Source organism: Cherax quadricarinatus, chromosome 76 (genome assembly GCF_038502225.1).
Source record: "Cherax quadricarinatus isolate ZL_2023a chromosome 76, ASM3850222v1, whole genome shotgun sequence".
Lineage (NCBI taxonomy): Eukaryota > Metazoa > Arthropoda > Malacostraca > Decapoda > Parastacidae > Cherax > Cherax quadricarinatus.
In genome coordinates, this window is record NC_091367.1 from 9,650,450 (window position 1) to 9,674,711 (window position 24,262).

Genomic DNA, 24,262 nt, shown 5'->3' on the forward strand with positions numbered 1-24,262 from the left:
GTAACATTACATGTATCACTGATGTAACATGACATGTATCATGGATGTAACATTACATGTATCACTGATGTAACATGACATGTATCACTGATGTAACATGACATGTATCATGGATGTAACATGACATGTATCACTGATGTAACATGACATGTATCACTGATGTAACATGACATGTATCATGGATGTAACATGACATGTATCATGGATGTAACATTACATGTATCACTGATGTAACATGACATGTATCATGGATGTAACATGACATGTATCATGGATGTAACATTACATGTATCACTGATGTAACATGACATGTATCATGGATGTAACATTACATGTATCATGGAAGCTGAAGACTCAGACGAGTCACAGGGACGTTAGGAAGTATTTCTTCAGTCATAGAGTTGTCAGCAAGTGGAATAGCCTAGCAAGTGAAGTAGTGGAGGCAGGAACCATACATAGTTTTAAGAAGAGGTATGACAAAGCTCAGGAAGCAGAGAGAGAGAGGATCCAGTAGCGATCAGTGAAGAGGCGGGGCCAGGAGCTGAGTCTCGACCCCTGCAACCACAATTAGGTGAGTACAATTAGGTGAGTACATGTATCACTGATGTAACATGACATGTATCATGGATGTAACATGACATGTATCATGGATGTAACATGACATGTATCACTGATGTAACATGACATGTATCACTGATGTAACATGACATGTATCATGGATGTAACATGACATGTATCACTGATGTAACATGACATGTATCACTGATGTAACATGACATGTATCATGGATGTAACATGACATGTATCATGGATGTAACATTACATGTATCATGGATGTAACATGACATGTATCACTGATGTAACATGACATGTATCACTGATGTAACATGACATGTATCATGGATGTAACATGACATGTATCACTGATGTAACATGACATGTATCACTGATGTAACATGACATGTATCATGGATGTAACATGACATGTATCATGGATGTAACATTACATGTATCATGGATGTAACATGACATGTATCACTGATGTAACATGACATGTATCACTGATGTAACATGACATGTATCATGGATGTAACATGACATGTATCATGGATGTAACATTACATGTATCATGGATGTAACATGACATGTATCATGGATGTAACATTACATGTATCATGGATGTAACATGACATGTATCACTGATGTAACATGGCATGTATCACTGATGTAACATGACATGTATCACTGATGTAACATGACATGTATCACTGATGTAACATGACATGTATCACTGATGTAACATGACATGTATCATGGATGTAACATTACATGTATCATGGATGTAACATGACATGTATCACTGATGTAACATGACATGTATCACTGATGTAACATGACATGTATCACTGTTGTAACATGACATGTATCACTGATGTAACATGACATGTATCATGGATGTAACATGACATGTATCACTGATATAACATGACATGTATCATGGATGTAACATGACATGTATCACTGATGTAACATGACATGTATCATGGATGTAACATTACATGTATCATGGATGTAACATGACATGTATCACTGATGTAACATGACATGTATCATGGATGTAACATGACATGTATCACTGATGTAACATGACATGTATCATGGATGTAACATGACATGTATCACTGATGTAACATGACATGTATCATGGATGTAACATTACATGTATCATGGATGTAACATGACATGTATAATGGATGTAACATGACATGTATCATGGATGTAACATGACATGTATCACTGATATAACATGACATGTATCATGGATGTAACATGACATGTATCATGGATGTAACATGACATGTATCACTGATGTAACATGACATGTATCATGGATGTAACATGACATGTATCACTGATGTAACATGACATGTATCATGGATGCAACATGACATGTATCACTGATGTAACATGACATGTATCATGGATGTAACATGACATGTATCACTGATGTAACATGACATGTATCATGGATGTAACATTACATGTATCATGGATGTAACATGACATGTATAATGGATGTAACATGACATGTATCATGGATGTAACATGACATGTATCACTGATATAACATGACATGTATCATGGATGTAACATGACATGTATCATGGATGTAACATGACATGTATCACTGATGTAACATGACATGTATCATGGATGTAACATTACATGTATCATGGATGTAACATGACATGTATCATGGATGTAACATGACATGTATCATGGATGTAACATGACATGTATCACTGATGTAACATGACATGTATCACTGATGTAACATGACATGTATCATGGATGTAACATGACATGTATCACTGATGTAACATGACATGTATCATGGATGTAACATTACATGTATCATGGATGTAACATGACATGTATAATGGATGTAACATGACATGTATCATGGATGTAACATGACATGTATCATGGATGTAACATGACATGTATCATGGATGTAACATTACATGTATCATGGATGTAACATGACATGTATCATGGATGTAACATGACATGTATCATGGATGTAACATGACGTGTATCACTGATGTAACATGACATGTATCACTGATGTAACATGACATGTATCATGGATGTAACATGACATGTATCATGGATGTAACATTACATGTATCATGGATGTAACATGGCATGTATCATGGATGTAACATGACATGTATCACTGATGTAACATGACATGTATCATGGATGTAACATGACATGTATCACTGATGTAACATGACATGTATCACTGATGTAACATGACATGTATCACTGATGTAACATGACATGTATCATGGATGTAACATTGCATGTATCATGGATGTAACATGACATGTATCACTGATGTAACATGACATGTATCACTGATGTAACATGACATGTATCACTGATGTAACATGACATGTATCACTGATGTAACATGACATGTATCACTGATATAACATGACATGTATCATGGATGTAACATTACATGTATCATGGATGTAACATGACATGTATCATGGATGTAACATGACATGTATCACTGATGTAACATGACATGTATCATTGATGTAACATGACATGTATCATGGATGTAACATGACATGTATCACTGATATAACATGACATGTATCATGGATGTAACATGACATGTATCATGGATGTAACATGACATGTATCACTGATGTAACATGACATGTATCATGGATTTAACATTACATGTATCATGGATGTAACATGACATGTATCATGGATGTAACATGACATGTATCATGGATGTAACATGACATGTATCACTGATGTAACATGACATGTATCACTGATGTAACATGGCATGTATCATGGATGTAACATGACATGTATCATGGATGTAACATGACATGTATCATGGATGTAACATGACATGTATCATGGATGTAACATGACATGTATCATGGATGTAACATTACATGTATCATGGATGTAACATGACATGTATCATGGATGTAACATGACATTTATCATGGATGTAACATGACATGTATCACTGATGTAACATGACATGTATCACTGATGTAACATGACATGTATCATGGATGTAACATGACATGTATCACTGATGTAACATGACATGTATCACTGATGTAACATGACAAGTATCATGGATGTAACATGACATGTATCACTGATGTAACATGACATGTATCACTGATGTAACATGACATGTATCATGGATGTAACATGACATGTATCATGGATGTAACATGACATGTATCATGGATGTAACATGACATGTATCATGGATGTAACATGATATATATCATTGATGTAACATGACATGTATCACTGATGTAACATGACACGCGTATCGTGAATATAAGCAGCATTTGCCTAGTACTAGTACCATTACTAGTACCAATGTGTGTTTGTATTAAAGAACCAGGAATAACTGGAGGGATAATAGTAATGTATCACGGAATACATAAGGATGAGGTCACACATAGTGATTGTCATGGATAATGTAGCAGGTCGAACACAGGTGAACAGCAGAGGCCCACAGGGATCAGTGGTACCTCAGGGTGACTCCAGGAGTAACCGCTCCTGCGGCCCGATCCCAGACCAGGTCTCTACAACCACTATATTTCGTGCTACAAGTAAATCAGGGATGACTGACTCTCTACAGAGATGACTGACTCTCTTCAGGGGTAACTAACTTTCTTCAGGGATGATAAAAAAAACATGAGATAAATACAAGCTGGAGAAGAGAAAGATGACCATGAGCCTTCTTGGACAAGCTACAAGAATGCTCATACAAATGGCTACTGGTGTTCAAGTTCAGTACTTGCCAAGTTACTGAAACTGGGGAATGAGCAAGACTCAAGAGTAACAAACACTGTGAGGACAGACGCGACAGAGGTCGAACAAGAGGAGAGGACGTGTAAGCAACACAGTGCATGCCGCATAAGACGCACATTGACCCAACAGCGACGACGTTGAAGAACGTAAATAAAACCTTCACAAACTTGCAGATAATGTGATAAAATGTAATTTTATTGCGAGTACGCAGCCCCAACATGGAGCCCGCACCTGGAAAAACACTGACACAAACCTAACAGCAAATATACTTTACATCACGCAAGCAAGCAGAGTAATGTAGTGGAAGCAGAATCCATACACAGCTTTAAGAAGAGGTATGATAAAGCTCTTGGAGCAGAGAGAGAGTGGACATTACTATGTCCACTCTCTCCCACACACACACACACACACACACACACACACACACACACACACACACAAACACACACACACACACACACACACACACACACACACACACACACACACACACACACACACACACACACACACACACACACACACACACACACACACACACACACACACACACACACACACACACACACACACACACACACACACACACACACACACATACACACACACACACACACACACACACACACACACACACACACACAGGGGGGTGCTAAATAACCGAGAATAAGCTGGATGAGGAAGTGGTGGCGGCAAAATCAATACACAATTTCAAGAACAGGTATGACAGGGCCTACGAGGCCAGACACTAACAATGCCAGCTAGTAGTTAAAGAAGCGGGGGCCAGGAGCCGAGACTCGACCCCCACGCAACAAACAGAGAAACACTCACTTGTAAACAGAGCGCTTGTCAGCCTCAAACTGCGCCTGGTCATGATAGCTGTGGTGGTCTGGTGGTAGTGGCTGTCCAGCCAGGCACTGATCGTGGGCGGTCTGGGCGGCGGGGTTGTGGGCGGGGGGCACTACTGGCTGTGGTGTGGGCGCCGTGGCACCCCCAACAGCTGCTGCTCCTGCAGAAGGGGGGCCCCCACCGCCCCCTCCCTGCTCGGGGTAACCAGCAGTCATCATGGTACCGGTACACGCAGTGTCACGCCCCTCCGGCCTATAACAACAATAATTATATATACATATATATATATAACTCAAAATAACTTAACAGTGCTATAACAGGATAATACATAATGTACAAGTATGATAAGTATAACAAATAGTATTTGTATAGTATTTGTATAGTACTACTAATACTACTACCACTACAACTAGTACTGCTAAAACTACTACTAGTAGTAGTAGTAGTAATAGCAGTGGTGGTAGTAGTAGTAGTAGTAGTGGTGGTCATGGTAGTAGTAGAGGTAGTGATAGCAGAAGTAGTAATAATAATGGTGGAGTCAGCAGGGAGACCTGTGGCACACAGCAGCCATGTTCCCACACCAGTGTTGTCACGTGTTAAACAAACTCAGGGTTTAGGATGTAACTCAGGTGATAGCAGTGTAAATGATTATAAAGTATTTCAACACGCCAGTAGTTCTCCCGACAACAACTCAATCATCTGATACATCACCTAACCATATGAACTTTTAGCTTCTAGACTAAAAGAAAACAGCTGCCTACAACAAGAGGTTAAAATATTAGCTCATCGGACAAGAGAGGTTGAACTCCTTCCTTACTTCAGCCAAGATGAACAATTTGTATACTGCAATAACACACATGGACTTTTTCTTCCAATGGGACTTGATATAGACCAGGAGATAGCCGGCTGTTTAGAGACAGCTCCATTAAAAGCTTGATATATGTCTTACTGCACAATGGTAACCAATATGCTGAAGTCTCCTACGGTCCTCACTGTGCTGATCACCAACATACAAGAAAATCCTACAAAGTGCTAGTATGTATTACAGGATTTGACTTTTGTATGATCTAAACAATGATTTCAATGCGACTTGTAAGTCACCCACCTGATCAATATATCTTTTACAACTTTTATGTTTTTTTATGTATTTTTTATTTTGTATTTTTTCATTTATTTTAACAAGCGCAATTTAATTTACCCTAATCCAACTAATTATAATATAGATAAGTTTACAGTAATTTAAAAATAAACAAACACAATGAAATATATGTTTTTCGTAAGGTTCAGAATGAAAAAAAAAAAACAATGATTTTTGCGAAATTATTGCATAAGCAAGATTTACCTATTCGGCACACTAACAGCAGCAGCATTCTAGTAGCAATGACACCCTAGCAGAAGTAGCAATGACACCCTAGCAGAAGTAGCAATGACACCCTAGCAGAAGTAGCAGTGACACCCTAGCAGAAGTAGCAGCATCCAAGTAGCAGTGACACCCTAGCAGAAGTAGCAGTATCCAAGTAGCAGTGACACCCTAGCAGAAGTAGCAGCATCCAAGTAGCAGTGGCATCCTAGCAGAAGTAGCAGCATCCAAGTAGCAGTGACACCCTAGCAGAAGTAGCAGCATCCAAGTAGCAGTGACACCCTAGCAGAAGTAGCAGTCCAAGTAGCAGTGACACCCTAGCAGAAGTAGCAGCATCCAAGTAGCAGTGACACCCTAGCAGAAGTAGCAGCATCCAAGTAGCAGTGACACCCTAGCAGAAGTAGCAGCATCCAAGTAGCAGTGGCACCCTAGCAGAAGTAGCAGCATCCAAGTAGCAGTGACACCCTAGCAGAAGTAGCAGCATCCAAGTAGCAGTGACACCCTAGCAGAAGTAGCAGCATCCAAGTAGCAGTGACACCCTAGCAGAAGTAGCAGCATCCAAGTAGCAGTGGCACCCTAGTAGCAGTGCAGTGACACCCTAGCAGAAGTAGCAGCATAGCAGTGACACCCTAGCAGAAGTAGCAGCATCCAAGTAGCAGTGACACCCTAGCAGAAGTAGCAGCATTCTAGTAGCAGTGACACCCTAGCAGAAGTAGCAGTATCCAAGTAGCAGTGACACCCTAGCAGAAGTAGCAGCATCCAAGTAGCAGTGACACCCTAGCAGAAGTAGCAGCATCCAAGTAGCAGTGACACCCTAGCAGAAGTAGCAGTATCCAAGTAGCAGTGACACCCTAGCAGAAGTAGCAGCATCCAAGTAGCAGTGGCACCCTAGCAGAAGTAGCAGCATCCAAGTAGCAGTGACACCCTAGCAGAAGTAGCAGCATCCAAGTAGCAGTGACACCCTAGCAGAAGTAGCAGTGACACCCTAGCAGAAGTAGCAGTATCCAAGTAGCAGTGACACCCTAGCAGAAGTAGCAGCATCCAAGTAGCAGTGACACCCTAGCAGAAGTAGCAGCATCCAAGTAGCAGTGACACCCTAGCAGAAGTAGCAGCATCCAAGTAACAGTGGCACCCTAGCAGAAGTAGCAGCATCCAAGTAGCAGTGACACCCTAGCAGAAGTAGCAGTATCCAAGTAGCAGTGACACCCTAGCAGAAGTAGCAGCATTCTAGTAGCAGTGACACCCTAGCAGAAGTAGCAGCATCCAAGTAGCAGTGACACCCTAGCAGAAGTAGCAGTATCCAAGTAGCAGTGACACCCTAGCAGAAGTAGCAGCATTCTAGTAGCAGTGACACCCTAGCAGAAGTAGCAGCATCCAAGTAGCAGTGACACCCTAGCAGAAGTAGCAGCATTCTAGTAGCAGTGACACCCTAGCAGAAGTAGCAGCATCCAAGTAGCAGTGACACCTAGCAGAAGTAGCAGTATCCAAGTAGCAGTGACACCCTAGCAGAAGTAGCAGTAGCAGTGGCACCCTAGCAGAAGTAGCAGCATCCAAGTAGCAGTGACACCCTAGCAGAAGTAGCAGCATCCAAGTAGCAGTGACACCCTAGCAGAAGTAGCAGTGACACCCTAGCAGAAGTAGCAGCATCCAAGTAGCAGTGACACCCTAGCAGAAGTAGCAGCATCCAAGTAGCAGTGACACCCTAGCAGAAGTAGCAGCATCCAAGTAGCAGTGACAAGCAGAAGTAGCAGCATCCAAGTAACAGTGGCACCCTAGCAGAAGTAGCAGCATCCAAGTAGCAGTGACACCCTAGCAGAAGTAGCAGTATCCAAGTAGCAGTGACACCCTAGCAGAAGTAGCAGCATTCTAGTAGCAGTGACACCCTAGCAGAAGTAGCAGCATCCAAGTAGCAGTGACACCTAGCAGAAGTAGCAGTATCCTAGTAGCAGTGACACCCTAGCAGAAGTAGCAGCATTCTAGTAGCAGTGACACCCTAGCAGAAGTAGCAGCATCCAAGTAGCAGTGACACCCTAGCAGAAGTAGCAGCATCCAAGTAGCAGTGACACCCTAGCAGAAGTAGCAGCATCCAAGTAGCAGTGACACCTTAGCAGAAGTAGCAGCATCCAAGTAGCAGTGACACCCTAGCAGAAGTAGCAGCATCCAAGTAGCAGTGACACCCTAGCAGAAGTAGCAGCATTCTAGTAGCAGTGACACCCTAGCAGAAGTAGCAGCATCCAAGTAGCAGTGACACCCTAGCAGAAGTAGCAGCATCCAAGTAGCAGTGACACCCTAGCAGAAGTAGCAGCATCCAAGTAGCAGTGACACCCTAGCAGAAGTAGCAGCATCCAAGTAGCAGTGGCACCCTAGCAGAAGTAGCAGCATCCAAGTAGCAGTGACACCCTAGCAGAAGTAGCAGCATCCAAGTAGCAGTGGCACCCTAGCAGAAGTAGCAGCATCCAAGTAGCAGTGACACCCTAGCAGAAGTAGCAGCATCCAAGTAGCAGTGACACCCTAGCAGAAGTAGCAGCATCCAAGTAGCAGTGACACCCTAGCAGAAGTAGCAGCATCCAAGTAGCAGTGACACCCTAGCAGAAGTAGCAGCATCCAAGTAGCAGTGACACCCTAGCAGAAGTAGCAGCATCCAAGTAGCAGTGGCACCCTAGCAGAAGTAGCAGCATCCAAGTAGCAGTGACACCCTAGCAGAAGTAGCAGCATCCAAGTAGCAGTGGCACCCTAGCAGAAGTAGCAGCACCCAAGTAGCAGTGACACCCTAGCAGAAGTAGCAATGACACCCTAGCAGAAGTAGCAGCATCCAAGTAGCAGTGACACCCTAGCAGAAGTAGCAGTATCCAAGTAGCAGTGACACCCTAGCAGAAGTAACAGCATCCAAGTAGCAGTGGCACCCTAGCAGAAGTAGCAGCATCCAAGTAGCAGTGACACCCTAGCAGAAGTAGCAGCATCCAAGTAGCAGTGACACCCTAGCAGAAGTAGCAGTGACACCCTAGCAGAAGTAGCAGTATCCAAGTAGCAGTGACACCCTAGCAGAAGTAGCAGCATCCAAGTAGCAGTGACACCCTAGCAGAAGTAGCAGCATCCAAGTAGCAGTGGCACCCTAGCAGAAGTAGCAGCATCCAAGTAGCAGTGACACCCTAGCAGAAGTAGCAGCATCCAAGTAACAGTGGCACCCTAGCAGAAGTAGCAGCATCCAAGTAGCAGTGACACCCTAGCAGAAGTAGCAGTATCCAAGTAGCAGTGACACCCTAGCAGAAGTAGCAGCATTCTAGTAGCAGTGACACCCTAGCAGAAGTAGCAGCATCCAAGTAGCAGTGACACCCTAGCAGAAGTAGCAGTATCCAAGTAGCAGTGACACCCTAGCAGAAGTAGCAGCATTCTAGTAGCAGTGACACCCTAGCAGAAGTAGCAGCATCCAAGTAGCAGTGACACCCTAGCAGAAGTAGCAGCATCCAAGTAGCAGTGACACCCTAGCAGAAGTAGCAGCATCCAAGTAGCAGTGACACCTTAGCAGAAGTAGCAGCATCCAAGTAGCAGTGACACCCTAGCAGAAGTAGCAGCATCCAAGTAGCAGTGACACCCTAGCAGAAGTAGCAGCATTCTAGTAGCAGTGACACCCTAGCAGAAGTAGCAGCATCCAAGTAGCAGTGACACCCTAGCAGAAGTAGCAGCATCCAAGTAGCAGTGACACCCTAGCAGAAGTAGCAGCATCCAAGTAGCAGTGACACCCTAGCAGAAGTAGCAGCATCCAAGTAGCAGTGGCACCCTAGCAGAAGTAGCAGCATCCAAGTAGCAGTGACACCCTAGCAGAAGTAGCAGCATCCAAGTAGCAGTGGCACCCTAGCAGAAGTAGCAGCATCCAAGTAGCAGTGACACCCTAGCAGAAGTAGCAGCATCCAAGTAGCAGTGACACCCTAGCAGAAGTAGCAGCATCCAAGTAGCAGTGACACCCTAGCAGAAGTAGCAGCATCCAAGTAGCAGTGACACCCTAGCAGAAGTAGCAGCATCCAAGTAGCAGTGACACCCTAGCAGAAGTAGCAGCATCCAAGTAGCAGTGGCACCCTAGCAGAAGTAGCAGCATCCAAGTAGCAGTGACACCCTAGCAGAAGTAGCAGCATCCAAGTAGCAGTGGCACCCTAGCAGAAGTAGCAGCACCCAAGTAGCAGTGACACCCTAGCAGAAGTAGCAGCATCCAAGTAGCAGTGGCACCCTAGCAGAAGTAGCAGCATCCAAGTAGCAGTGACACCCTAGCAGAAGTAGCAGCATCCAAGTAGCAGTGACACCCTAGCAGAAGTAGCAGCATTCTAGTAGCAGTGACACCCTAGCAGAAGTAGCAGCATCCAAGTAGCAGTGGCACCCTAGCAGAAGTAGCAGCATCCAAGTAGCAGTGACACCCTAGCAGAAGTAGCAGCATTCTAGTAGCAGTGGCACCCTAGCAGAAGTAGCAGCATCCAAGTAGCAGTGACACCCTAGCAGAAGTAGCAGCATCCAAGTAGCAGTGACACCTTAGCAGAAGTAGCAGCATCCAAGTAGCAGTGACCCCCTAGCAGAAGTAGCAGCATCCAAGTAGCAGTGACACCCTAGCAGAAGTAGCAGCATCCAAGTAGCAGTGACACCCTAGCAGAAGTAGCAGCATCCAAGTAGCAGTAACACCCTAGCAGAAGTAGCAGCATCCAAGTAGCAGTGGCACCCTAGCAGAAGTAGCAGCATCCAAGTAGCAGTGACACCCTAGCAGAAGTAGCAGCATTCTAGTAGCAGTGGCACCCTAGCAGAAGTAGCAGCATCCAAGTAGCAGTGACACCCTATCAGAAGTAGCAGGATCCAAGTAGCAATGACACCCTTGCAGCAGCAGCAGTACCTCAACAGCAGCAGCATCCCAGCAGCAGAACCCCAGCAGCAGCAGCAGTACCCCAGCAGCAGCAGCACCCCAGCAGCAGCAGTACCCCAGCAGCAGCAGCACCCCAGCAGCAGCAGTACCCCAGCAGCAGCAGCACCCCAGCAGCAGCAGCACCTCAGCAGCAGCAGCACCTCAGCAGCAGCAGCAGCAGCACCTCAGCAGCAGCAGCAGCAGCAGCACCCCAGCAGCAGCAGTACCCCAGCAGCAGCAGTACCCCAGCAGCAGCAGTACCCCAGCAGCACCCGAGCAGCAGTACCCCAGCAGCGCCCGAGCAGCAGCACTACCCCAGCAGCAGCACCCCAGCAGCAGCAGTACCCCAGCAGCACCCGAGCAGCAGCACTACCCCAGCAGCAGCACCCCAGCAGTAGCAGCACCCGAGCAGCAGCAGCACCCCAGCAGCAGCAGTACCCCAGCAGCAGCAGTACCCCAGCAGCAGCAGCACCCAAGCAGCAGCAGCACCCCAGCAGCAGCAGTACCCCAGCAGCAGCAGCACCCCAGCAGCCGCAGCAACACCCCAGCAGCAGCAGCACCCCAGCAGCAGCACCCCAGCAGCAGCACCCCAGCAGCAGCACCCCAGCAGCAGCAGCAGCACCCCAGCAGCAGCAACAACACCCCAGCAGCAGCAGCAGCACCCCAGCAGCAGCAGCTGCATCCCAGCAGCAGCAGCAGAACCCCAGCAGCAACAGCACAGCAGTAGCAACACCCCAGCAGCAGCAGTAGCACCCCAGCAGCAGCAGCACCTCAGCAGCAGCAGCAGCACCTCAGCAGCAGCAGCAGCAGCACCCCAGCAGCAGCAGTACCCTAGCAGCAGCAGCAGCAGTACCCCAGCAGCACCCGAGCAGCAGTACCCCAGCAGCACCCGAGCAGCAGTACCCCAGCAGCGCCCGAGCAGCAGCACTACCCCAGCAGCAGCAGTACCCCAGCAGCACCCGAGCAGCAGCACTACCCCAGCAGCAGCACCCCAGCAGTAGTAGCACCCGAGCAGCAGCAGCACCCAAGCAGCAGCAGCACCCCAGCAGCAGCAGTACCCCAGCAGCAGCAGCACCCCAGCAGCAGCACCCCAGAAGAAGCAGCACCCCAGCAGCAGCAGTACCCCAGCAGCAGCAGCACCCCAGCAGCAGCACCCCAGCAGCAGCACCCCAGAAGAAGCAGCACCCCAGCAGCAGCAGTACCCCAGCAGCAGCAGTACCCCAGCAGCAGCAGCACCCAAGCAGCAGCAGCACCCCAGCAGCAGCAGTACCCCAGCAGCAGCAGCACCCCAGCAGCCGCAGCAACACCCCAGCAGCAGCAGCACCCCAGCAGCAGCAACAGCACCCCAGCAGCAGCAACAACACCCCAGCAGCAGCAGCAGCACCCCAGCAACACCCCAGCAGCAGCAGCAGCAGCAGCACCCCAGCAGCAGCAGCATCCCAGCAGCAGCAGCAGAACCCCAGCAGCAACAGCACAGCAGTAGCAACACCCCAGCAGCAGCAGCAGCACCCCAGCAGCAGCAGCACCCCAGCAGCAGCAGCACACACAAGGGCCGGGCAGGCAGGCAGGTTCGACCCCCCTTCTCGTAATGGGCTCGTAACTTGTCTAAATTAAAGCCCAAACTGTTGGACCAACATTCAAACACTAATGCTTCTCATACAACATTATCTGGGGTCTTCCCTTTCTCTATACTCTCTCTCCCTGGTGTTATCTCTCTCTGGTGCTATCTCTCTCTCTCCCTGGTGCTATGTCTCTCTCTCCCTCTCTCTCTCTTTCTCTCTCCCTGGTGCTATGTCTCTCTCTCTCTCTCTCTCCCTGGTGCTATGTCTCTCTCTCTCCCCCTGGTGCTATGTCTCTCTCTCTCTCTCCCTGGTGCTATGTCTCTCTCTCTCTCTCTCCCTGGTGCTATGTCTCTCTCTCTCCCTGTTGCTATGTCTCTCTCTCTCTCTCTCCCTGGTGCTGTCTCACTCTTTCTCTCTCCCTGGTGCTATGTCTCTCTCTCTCTCTCCCTGGTGCTGTCTCACTCTCTCTCCCTGGTGCTGTCTCTCTCTCCCTGGTGCTATGTCTCTCTCTCTCTCTCTCCCTGGTGCTATGTGTCTCTCTCTCCCTGTTGCAATGTCTCTCTCTCTCTCCCTGGTGCTGTCTCACTCTTTCTCTCTCCCTGGTGCTATGTCTCTCTCTCTCTCTCTCTCCCTGGTGCTATGTCTCTCTCTTTCTCTCTCCCTGGTGCTATGTCTCTCTCTCTCTCTCTCTCTCCCTGGTGCTATGCCTCTCTCTTTCTCTCTCCCTGGTGCTATGTCTCTCTCTTTCTCTCTCCTTGGTGCTATGTCTCTCTCTCTCCCTGGTGCTATGTCTCTCTCTCCCTGGTGCTATGTCTCTCTCTTTCTCTCTCCCTGGTACTATGTCTCTGTCTTCGTCTCTGTATGTCTCTCTCTCTCACACACACACTATTCACGTACTTGTCATCCCTATGGTCGAGTCTCAGCTCCTGGTTCTTTCTCCTGAATCACAATCGCCGGATTTATTGATTTCTGGTCATTCTTGCCCTGTCGTACTTACTCTTCAAACTGTGTATGGCTTCCACTTCCTCATTCCAGCCAGAGGCTGAAAAAATATTTCCTAACAGCAGTTCATCTTTTTAGCTACCATATGTATGCCCCCTGGCATACATATGGAGTATCTTGTACGTCGTAATCATGTCTCTCACTTATTACTTAGAGTTTCCTAAGTACCTAACCTCCCTATAACTTAGGAGCGAAGTTATAGAGAGAACCTCTCTATAACTTAGTACTTACCGTCTCTATGACAGTATCTAACCTCTCTATAACTTACTAATTTCTCTATAACTCAGTAGCTAACGTTTCTATAATTTAGTATCCCTCTTTGCTTCTTTCGTATGATCAGCTCACGTTAGGTGTATGTGTGCGTGTGTGTATATGCGCCCGTGTATGTACGTGTGTGTACGTGGGTGGGTGCGTGCGTGCTGGAGCAACTTACACATGACCGTACTCTCTCTATCAGCCTATATCTCCCTCTCCCCTTGAGCGTGGGTTTCCCCTCATCCCATCTGGGGCAGCGTGTGGGTCTTGCTTGGGTGAGGGGAGGGGAAGGGGGAAAACATGGGTGAGGGGGGGGAAGAGGAGAGGGAAGAGGAGAGGGAAGAGAAACACTGTCTACAACAATGGATTCCACCAGTTACACCTCCGCTTCTAGCTAGAGGGGAGAGGGGAGGGGGGAGGGGGCAGGGGGCTGGTGGCAGGGGGGCAGGGGGCTGGTGGCAGGGGGGCAGGGGGCTGGTGGCAGGCTTCAGGGTGTATGTAAGTAGCATTTGCTCCTAAGTTTCCCTACACAACACTACGAGTAGTAGACAGTAGATTACTTGTAGAAGTAATAATAGTTGTATTTGTAGTAGCTGTAACCGTAGTAGTAATAGTAATAGTAGTAGTAGTAGTAGTCGTTGTATTTGTAGTAATAGTAGTTGTATTCGTATTTGTGGTAGCAGTAACAGCAGTTGTATTTGTAATAGTTGTTTTAGTAGTAGTAACAGTAGTAGTAGTAATTGTTGTAGTAGTAGTATCACTAATAGTAGTTGTACTTGTAGTACTGTTTGTAGAAGCAGTAGTAGTAATAGCAGTAGTAGTTATATTTGTAGTGACTGTAGTTGTTGTATTTGTATTTGTAGTAGTAGAAGATTTATATTTGAAGTAGCAGTAGTAGTAACAGCAATATTAGCAGTGGTATTAGCAGTAGTAATACTAGAAGTAGCAGCATTAGTAGTAAAATAGCAGCAGTTACAGTAGTAGAAGCAGAAACAGCAGCAGAAACAACAGTAGCAACAACAGAAGCAGCAGCAACAGAACTAACAGTAGCAATATATGAGAGAGTGACGGGTGGATAGGAAAGAGATGGGAAAAACAAAAGACTGAAAGAAAATAAGAAAGAAGAAGAAGAAGAAGAAGAAGAAGAAGAAGAAGAAGGAGGAGGAGGAGGAGGAGGAGGAGGAAGGAAATAAAAGACAAAGGCACTTCTTCTCATCGTCATCCTCCTTCCTACCCTCTTCCTTCTTCCCAGCCTCCCCCTTCCCGCACTCTTCCCTCTTCCTCCTCCCTCTTACCCTGTTTCTTACTCCATTACTCTTACACCTGCTGCTTCTCCATGTTAATATTGGTCACTCACTCCACAGTATTTATTCTCTGCATCTCCAATATCAGCACCGACTTGCCAAGCTGTTAGCTTCCTTACTGACAAACACAGTTATTCTGATGTCAAACATAGCTAACTTGTCAAACATAGCGATCTTGCTGTCAAACACAACTTTATTGCTGTCAAACAGCAATTTTGCTGTCAAACATAGCTAGATTGCTGTCAAACACAACTTTATTGCTGTCAAATATAGCTATCTTGATGTCAAACACAGCAGTCTTGCTGTCAAACATAGCTATATTGCTGTCAAACTCAGCAATCAGGTAAACTCCAGGTATATGATTAGGCTTGCTGGGTACACTAAAGAAATTGGTATTGTGGAAAATTGCATTTATCTGAATGTATCATTAAATACATAACAGTAAATGAAAAGATAATTATTATTTATCAGTTAGACACAACTTTATTGCTGTCAAACATAGCTATATTGCTATCAAACACAGCAGTCTTGCTGTCAAACATAGCTATATTGCTATCAAACACAGCAATCTTGCTGTCAAACATAGGTATATTGCTGTCAGACACAGCAATCTTGCTTGCTGTCAAACACAGCTTCGCACACTGACAGTATGGGTAGAGTAAGATGGACAAGTTCGCTAACAGGCGACAATAATCTACTTTGTTTATCTACGTTTCAGTTAGAGCTATGAGACCTGTATTATGTTAATGACTCGCACGTTTAGTGAGAGTACATCTGGGCATTAATTATCCTAATATTGGCTACTGTTCGAAGGGATTGGGTAATCACATTCCTCATGAGTTTAGTCTATCCTCAGAGTTATAAGGGAAAATAAAGGAAAGGGGCGAGAGAAGGGAGGGAAGAGGAAGAAGAAATGATGGATGATGGGAAGGATAGGGATACGAAGAAAGGGAGGAAAGAAAGGAGAAATAATAGAGAAAGGAAGAAGAGAAAGGTAGGAGGAGGAGTGTAGTGAGGAAATAAGAGAGGTAAGAAAGGGGGGCGAAGGAAAGGGAGGTATAGAGGAAGGTAAAAGAGGGAGAACGGAACTGATAGTAGGGAAAGATGAAGTGAGAGACAGCAATGGAAGAAAGGAGGGACAGAAGGGAGAGAGGAAAGGATGTAGAGAAGAATTCAGAGAGAGAGGGAGGAAGGAAGAAGGAAGGGAGGAAGAAAGGGAGGGAGGGAGGAAGGAAGAAAGGGAAACAGGAGAGGAGGGAGGGAGGAAGGGAGGGAGGGAGAGGGCAGCAGGTGACTTTACCAAACAAACGTACTACGGACACACGTACTACGGACACAAGTACTACGGACACACGTACTACAGACACAAGTACTACGGACACAAGTAATACGGACAGGTTTATGAATTCGTTGATATATTCCAGGATAAGTGATGGATTACTGGCCATTTGTAGGAGATTATTGTGATATATTATCCAGGTTATAATTGTAGCTCCCATGTGACAGAGATATGAGGGAGGGGAGAGGGAGGGGAGAGGGAGGGGAGAGGGAGGGGGAGATGAAGGAAAAGAAAGATGGAGGTAGTATGGTTAGGAAGAAAGAATGAAAAAGAGTAAGAGATGGGGGAAAGAGAGGTTAAAGGGAAGAGATGGGGAGAGAGAGAGAGAGAGAGAGAGAGAGAGAGAGAGAGAGAGAGAGAGAGAGAGAGAGAGAGAGAGAGAGAGAGAGAGAGAGAGAGAGAGAGAAATAGAGAGAGAGAGAGAAATAGAGAGAGAGAGAAAAACAAGAGAGAGAGAGAGGTAAAGGAAGCTGTGAAAATAAAGAGAACAAGACACACTAGTAATAAAATAAACTAAAATGGGACATGATGAATAAAGACAAATTGAAGAAAAAAATATGTTGTTTACAAGAGTTACTATGTTGTTTACAAGAGTTACTATGTTGTTTACAAGAGTTACTATGTTGTTTACAAGAGTTACTATGTTGTTTACAAGAGTTACTATGTTGTTTACAAGAGTTACTATGTTGTTTACAAGAGTTACTATGTTGTTTACAAGAGTTACTATGTTGTGTTTACAAGAGTTACTATGTTGTTTACAAGAGTTACTATGTTGTGTTTACAAGTTACTATGTTGTGTTTACAAGAGTTACTATGTTGTTTACAAGAGTTACTATGTTGTTTACAAGAGTTACTATGTTGTTTACAAGAGTTACTATGTTGTTTACAAGAGTTACTATGTTGTGTTTACAAGTTACTATGTTGTGTTTACAAGAGTTACTATGTTGTTTACAAGAGTTACTATGTTGTTTACAAGAGTTACTATGCTGTGTTTACAAGAGTTACTATGTTGTTTACAAGAGTTACTATGTTGTTTACAAGAGTTACTATGTTGTTTACAAGAGTTACTATGCTGTGTTTACAAGAGTTACTATGTTGTTTACAAGAGTTACTATGTTGTTTACAAGAGTTACTATGCTGTGTTTACAAGAGTTACTATGTTGTTTACAAGAGTTACTATGTTGTGTTTACAAGAGTTACTATGTTGTTTACAAGAGTTACTATGTTGTGTTTACAAGAGTTACTATGTTGTTTACAAGAGTTACTATGTTGTTTACAAGAGTTACTATGTTGTTTACAAGAGTTACTATGTTGTTTACAAGAGTTACTATGTTGTTTACAAGAGTTACTATGTTGTGTTTACAAGTTACTATGTTGTGTTTACAAGAGTTACTATGTTGTTTACAAGAGTTACTATGTTGTTTACAAGAGTTACTATGTTGTTTACAAGAGTTACTATGCTGTGTTTACAAGAGTTACTATGTTGTTTACAAGAGTTACTATGTTGTTTACAAGAGTTACTATGTTGTTTACAAGAGTTACTATGCTGTGTTTACAAGAGTTACTATGTTGTTTACAAGAGTTACTATGCTGTGTTTACAAGAGTTACTATGTTGTTTACAAGAGTTACTATGCTGTGTTTACAAGAGTTACTATGTTGTTTACAAGAGTTACTATGTTGTGTTTACAAGAGTTACTATGTTGTTTACAAGAGTTACTATGTTGTTTACAAGAGTTACTATGTTGTTTACAAGAGTTACTATGTTGTTTACAAGAGTTACTATGCTGTTTACAAGAGTTACTATGTTGTTTACAAGAGTTACTATGTTGTGTTTACAAGAGTTACTAAGTTGTGTTTAAAAAGAGTTACTATGTTGTTTACAAGAGTTACTATGTTGTGTTTACAAGAGTTACTATGTTGTTTACAAGAGTTACTATGTTGTGTTTACAAGAGTTACTATGTTGTTTACAAGAGTTACTATGTTGTGTTTACAAGAGTTACAATGTTGCTTAAAAGAGTTACTATGTTGTGTTTACAAGAGTTACTAAGTTGTGTTTACAAGAGTTACTATGTTGTTTACAAGAGTTACTATGTTGTTTACAAGAGTTACTATGTTGTTTAGAAGATACACAAATAACCCGCACATAAAAGAGAGAAGCTTACGACGACGTTTCGGTCCGACTTGGACCATTGACAAAGTCACACTAACAGAGGTGGAGCAGGACGGCTATATATAGGCAGGAAGAGGTGGAGGTAGTAGTAGTGGTAGTAGTAGTAGTAGTAGTAGTACAAGAATTGTATATAATACCGACAAGATGAAATTAAGACACATGCACAAGAGAGGTAAAGGAAGCTGTGAAAATAAAGAGAACAAGACACACTAGTAATAAACTAAAATGGGAAATGATGAATAAAGACAAATTGAAGAAAAAAATATGTTGTTTACAAGAGTTACTATGTTGTGTTTACAAGAGTTACTATGTTGTTTACAAGAGTTACTATGTTGTGTTTACAAGAGTTACTATGTTGTTTACAAGAGTTATTATGTTGCTTACAAGAGTTACTATGTTGTGTTTACAAGAGTTACTATGTTGTTTAAAAGAGTTACTATGTTGTGTTTACAAGAGTTATTATGTTGTTTACAAGAGTTACTATGTTGTGTTTACAAGAGTTACTATGTTGTTTACAAGAGTTACTATGTTGTGTTTACAAGAGTTACTATGTTGTGTTTACAAGAGTTACTATGTTGTGTTTACAAGAGTTACTATGTTGTGTTTACAAGAGTTACTATGTTGTGTTTACAAGAGTTACTATGTTTGTATTTAACAAATTAATATATTGTGTTTACAAGAGTTACTATGTTGTGTTTACAAGAGTTACTATGTTGTATTTACAAGAAGTTACTATGTTGTGTTTACAAGTTACTATGTTGTTTACAAGAGTTACTATGTTGTGTTTACAAGAGTTACTATGTTGTGTTTACAAGAGTTACTATGTTGTGTTTACAAGAGTTACTATGTTGTGTTTACAAGTTACTATGTTGTGTTTACAAGAGTTACTATGTTGTTTACAAGAGTTACCATGTTGTGTTTACAAGAGTTACTATGTTGTTTACAAGAGTTACTATGTTTACAAGAGTTACTATGTTGTGTTTACAAGAGTTACTATGTTGTGTTTACAAGAGTTACTATGTTGTTTACAAGAGATACTATGTTGTTTACAAGAGTTATTATGCTGTTTACAAGTTACTATGTTGTGTTTACAAGAGTTACTATGTTGTTTACAAGAGTTACTATGTTGTTTACAAGAGTTAATATGTTGTGTTTACAAGAGTTACTATGTTGTGTTTACAAGAGATACTATGCTGTTTACAAGTTACTATGTTGTGTTTACAAGAGTTACTATGTTGTGTTTACAAGAGTTACTATGTTGTTTACAAGAGTTATTATGTTGTGTTTACAAGAGTTACTATGTTGTGTTTACAAGAATTACTATGTTGTGTTTACAAAAGTTACTATATTGTATTTACAATAGTTACTATGCTGTTTACAAAGTTACTATGTTGTTTACAAGATTACTATGCTGTTTACAAGATTACTATTGTTTATTTAAGAGTTACTATGCTGTTTACAAGATTTACTATGTTGTTTACAAGAGTTACTATGTTGTGTTTACAAGAGTTACTATGTTGTTTACAAGAGTTATTATTGTTGTGTTTACAAGAGTTACTATGTTGTGTTTACAAGAATTACTATGTTGTGTTTACAAAAGTTACTATGTTGTGTTTACAATAGTTACTATGCTGTTTACAAGAGTTACTATGTTGTTTACAAGAGTTACTATGCTGTTTACAAGAGTTACTATGTTGTGTTTACAAGAGTTACTATGCTGTTTACAAGATTATATGTTGTGTTTACAAGTTACTATGTTGTGTTTACAAGTTACTATGTTGTTTACAATTACTATGTTATTTTTACAAGATTACTATGTTGCATTTACAAGAGTTACTATGTTTACAAGAGTTACTATGTTGTTTACAAGAGTTACTATGTTGCGTTTACAAGAGTTACTATGTTGTTTACAAGAGTTACTATGTTGTGTTTACAAGAGTTATTATGTTGTGTTTACAAGAGTTACTATGTTGTGTTTACAAGTTACTATGTTGTGTTTACAAGAGTTACTATGTTGTTTACAAGAGTTACTATGTTGTTTACAAGAGTTACTATGTTGCGTTTACAAGAGTTACTATGTTGTTTACAAGAGTTACTATGTTGTTTACAAGAGTTACTATGTTGCGTTTACAAGAGTTACTATGTTGTTTACAAGAGTTACTATGTTGTGTTTATAATTTTCTCGTAAACTTGTATTTACAAGAATTGCTCCTCACATATCTGTTTTTACAAAATATATTCAGATGGTTACAAGAAACATTTTTAATTATTTGTGTTTACAAAGAGAAAAATCAAGGATTCACTCACTGAAGTTTTGATTCTGCAAAATTAGCAGAGAAAGAGAGAGAGAGAGAGAGAGAGAGAGAGAGAGAGAGAGAGAGAGAGAGAGAGAGAGAGATTAGGGATTATCTACCAATATCTATTTCTAATTTTATTTTCTACACACACACACACGTGTCGACCTCAGCAACCACACATAGTCGAGCAAACACACACACACATACATACATACACACACACACACACACACACACACACACACACACACACACACAGGGGAGACATGATAACGACATATAAAATACTGCGTGGAATAGACAAGGTGGACAAAGACAGGATGTTCCAGGGAGGGGACACAGAAACAAGAGGCCACAATTGGAAGTTGAAGACACAAATGAGTCAGAGAGATATTAGGAAGTATTTCTTCAGTCATAGAGTTGTAAGGCAGTGGAATAGCCTAGAAAATGACGTAGTGGAGGCAGGAACCATACACAGTTTTAAGACGAGGTTTGATAAAGCTCATGGAGCGGGAAGAGAGAGGGCCCAGTAGCAACCGGTGAAGAGGCGGGGCCAGGAGCTAAGACTCGACCCCTGCAACCACAAATAAGTGAGTGCAAATAGGTGAGTACACACACACACATTAGCTGTGACTCGACTCCTGCAACCATTTATAGGAGAGTACACCAGCAGCACCGGAAAGAGAGGTAAGTAATAAGAGGAAGGGAGGAAGAAGAACAAACAGAGGGAGAGAAGGAAACGAAGGATAATGGCGAGTAAACAGTGACATCACAGTAAGAAAAGAAGAAATAAATAACACGAGAACACACAGTGTGTGTGTGTGTGTGTGTGTGTGTGTGTGAAGGTCTACATCTTGGAGTAAACATCTCACCCAACATATCACTAAAGGTGCAAATAAATCACATATGAGCAGCCTAAGTGAGTTTAGCTAACCTCAGCATTACCGTCAGAAACCTTAAGAGGTAATCTTCAAGGACGTTGTACACGACATACTATGTCAGACCTATCAAGGAGTACGCAGCACCACCATAGAGCCCCACCTGGTCCAACATATATGAGAACTCTAGAAGGTCCAGAGGTTAACAAGACTAGTCCAGAGATATTAAACCTGACGACTCTAGAAGAGAGAAGAACTATAGCAGAAACATTATGAGGCCTAGTCACAGACCGGGCCGCGGGGGCGTTGACCCCCGGAACTCTCTCCAGGTCTCCAGGTAAACTCAGTGAATTTAATAAGAAAAGTCTATGAAATGCAAGGTATAGAGACGAGGGGCACAGATGGTAGGTAAAGACACAGATGAACCACAGGGATGTTCCAAACTACTTTAGCAGTCTCTAGGTCATAAATAAATGGAATAAGCAAGATGAGGAAGTGGTAGAGGCAAACTCAACATGCAGTTTCAAGAGTAGGTATGATAAGTCCATAATGTTCACTACAAGATATTGATCTTCATATATGCTACACACACACACACACACACACATATATATCTATATATATATATCTATATATATATATATATATATATATATATATATATATATATATATATATATATATATATATATATATATATATATATATAAATCTTAGTCGACGTATTTAAATTGTTTTAACGTAAGTTTTAAAAAATAGTAGAGGAAAAGGAGTAACAGAGAGAGAGAGAATCTTGACACCTATATGACAGAACTCGACCCCAGCACACACATAACCTCCTCAGATTCCAACTCTGCCTCTATTGGTCCTCAGGGAACTGCACTACCTCCATCCCTGCCACTCTCTCACTCTCCCTTTCTCTCTCTCTCTCTCTGACCCTATATATATATATATATATATATATATATATATATATATATATATATATATATATATATATATATATATATATATATATATATATATATATATATATATGTGTGTGTGTGTGTATGTGTGTGTGTGTGTGTGTGTGTGTGTGTGTGTGTGTGTGTCTGATGTCCCTGAGAGAGATAGAGACTCTGGCTAGCTCTTTATCTATCAGCCTGTCTATCTTGGCGTCAACTCCCATTTTTAAAAGGATATGTGAAAGCCGGGTATCAAGCCGGACAACCCTGAACTTTCTTCATCTTTTTCTTCTTTACCGTTGGTTCGAGTCGGCAGTCACTCAGACACCCCGGCCACCAGAACTGCTATGGATTGAGGCGCCTCCGACAAGCCACTTCCACCCTTGTGCGTCCCACCAATAGGGTCGATAATGGCCTTCTTCCGGCGGGCCCGGGGTGACGAAAACAATGCAATATTTATGGTATTGCTGCCTAGCTGATCAGTATTTGGGAGAAAACTTCTTTTTTGGGGGGATGGGAGTGAGAGAGAGGGCGCTCGCCTGCGTATCTCTCTCTCTCTCTCTCTCTCTCTCTCTCTCTCTCTCTCTCCCTCTCTCGCTCTCTCTCTTTCGTTTTCTCTGACCCATCTCTCTTCCTTTTTTCTTCCCTTCTTTCTATCTCCTTTTCCATTCACTATTCTCACCCTTTCTCTCTTCGTATATTTTTTCCTCTTCCAATGCTTCTCTCTCACTCTCGTTTTCTCCCGGCCCATCTCTCTTCCTTTTTTCTTCATTCCTGCTTTCTACCTTCTCCTTTTCCACTCACTATTCTCTCCCTTTCTCTTTTCATCTCTTCTCTCTTTCTCATGTTTTTATATATTTCCAGCTGCTCATAAAAATATAAGCAACACTTCAGTAGGCCTAATGGCTTAGGTAAGACAGGTTCTTGCGTCCTGGTCTATGGAAGACAGGTTCTTGTGTCCTGGTCTATGTAATACAGGTTCTTGCGTCCTGGTCTATGGAAGACAGGTTCTTGCGTCCTGGTCTATGGAAAACAGGTTCT

At 42.7% G+C, this 24,262-nt stretch overlaps 1 protein-coding gene across 3 annotated transcripts in view; it reads right to left on the minus strand.

Moving 5' to 3' along the window:
- Positions 1–24,262, minus strand: part of LOC128703568 (homeobox protein PKNOX2) — a 441,650-nt gene that overhangs the window by 410,033 nt on the left and 7,355 nt on the right. For all 3 annotated transcript variants that reach the window (XM_070101266.1, XM_070101265.1, XM_070101267.1), the window contains exon 2: positions 5,209–5,478. In XM_070101266.1, coding sequence (XP_069957367.1) covers positions 5,209–5,478 — 270 coding nt within the window. The remainder of the gene's footprint in view (positions 1–5,208; positions 5,479–24,262) is intronic.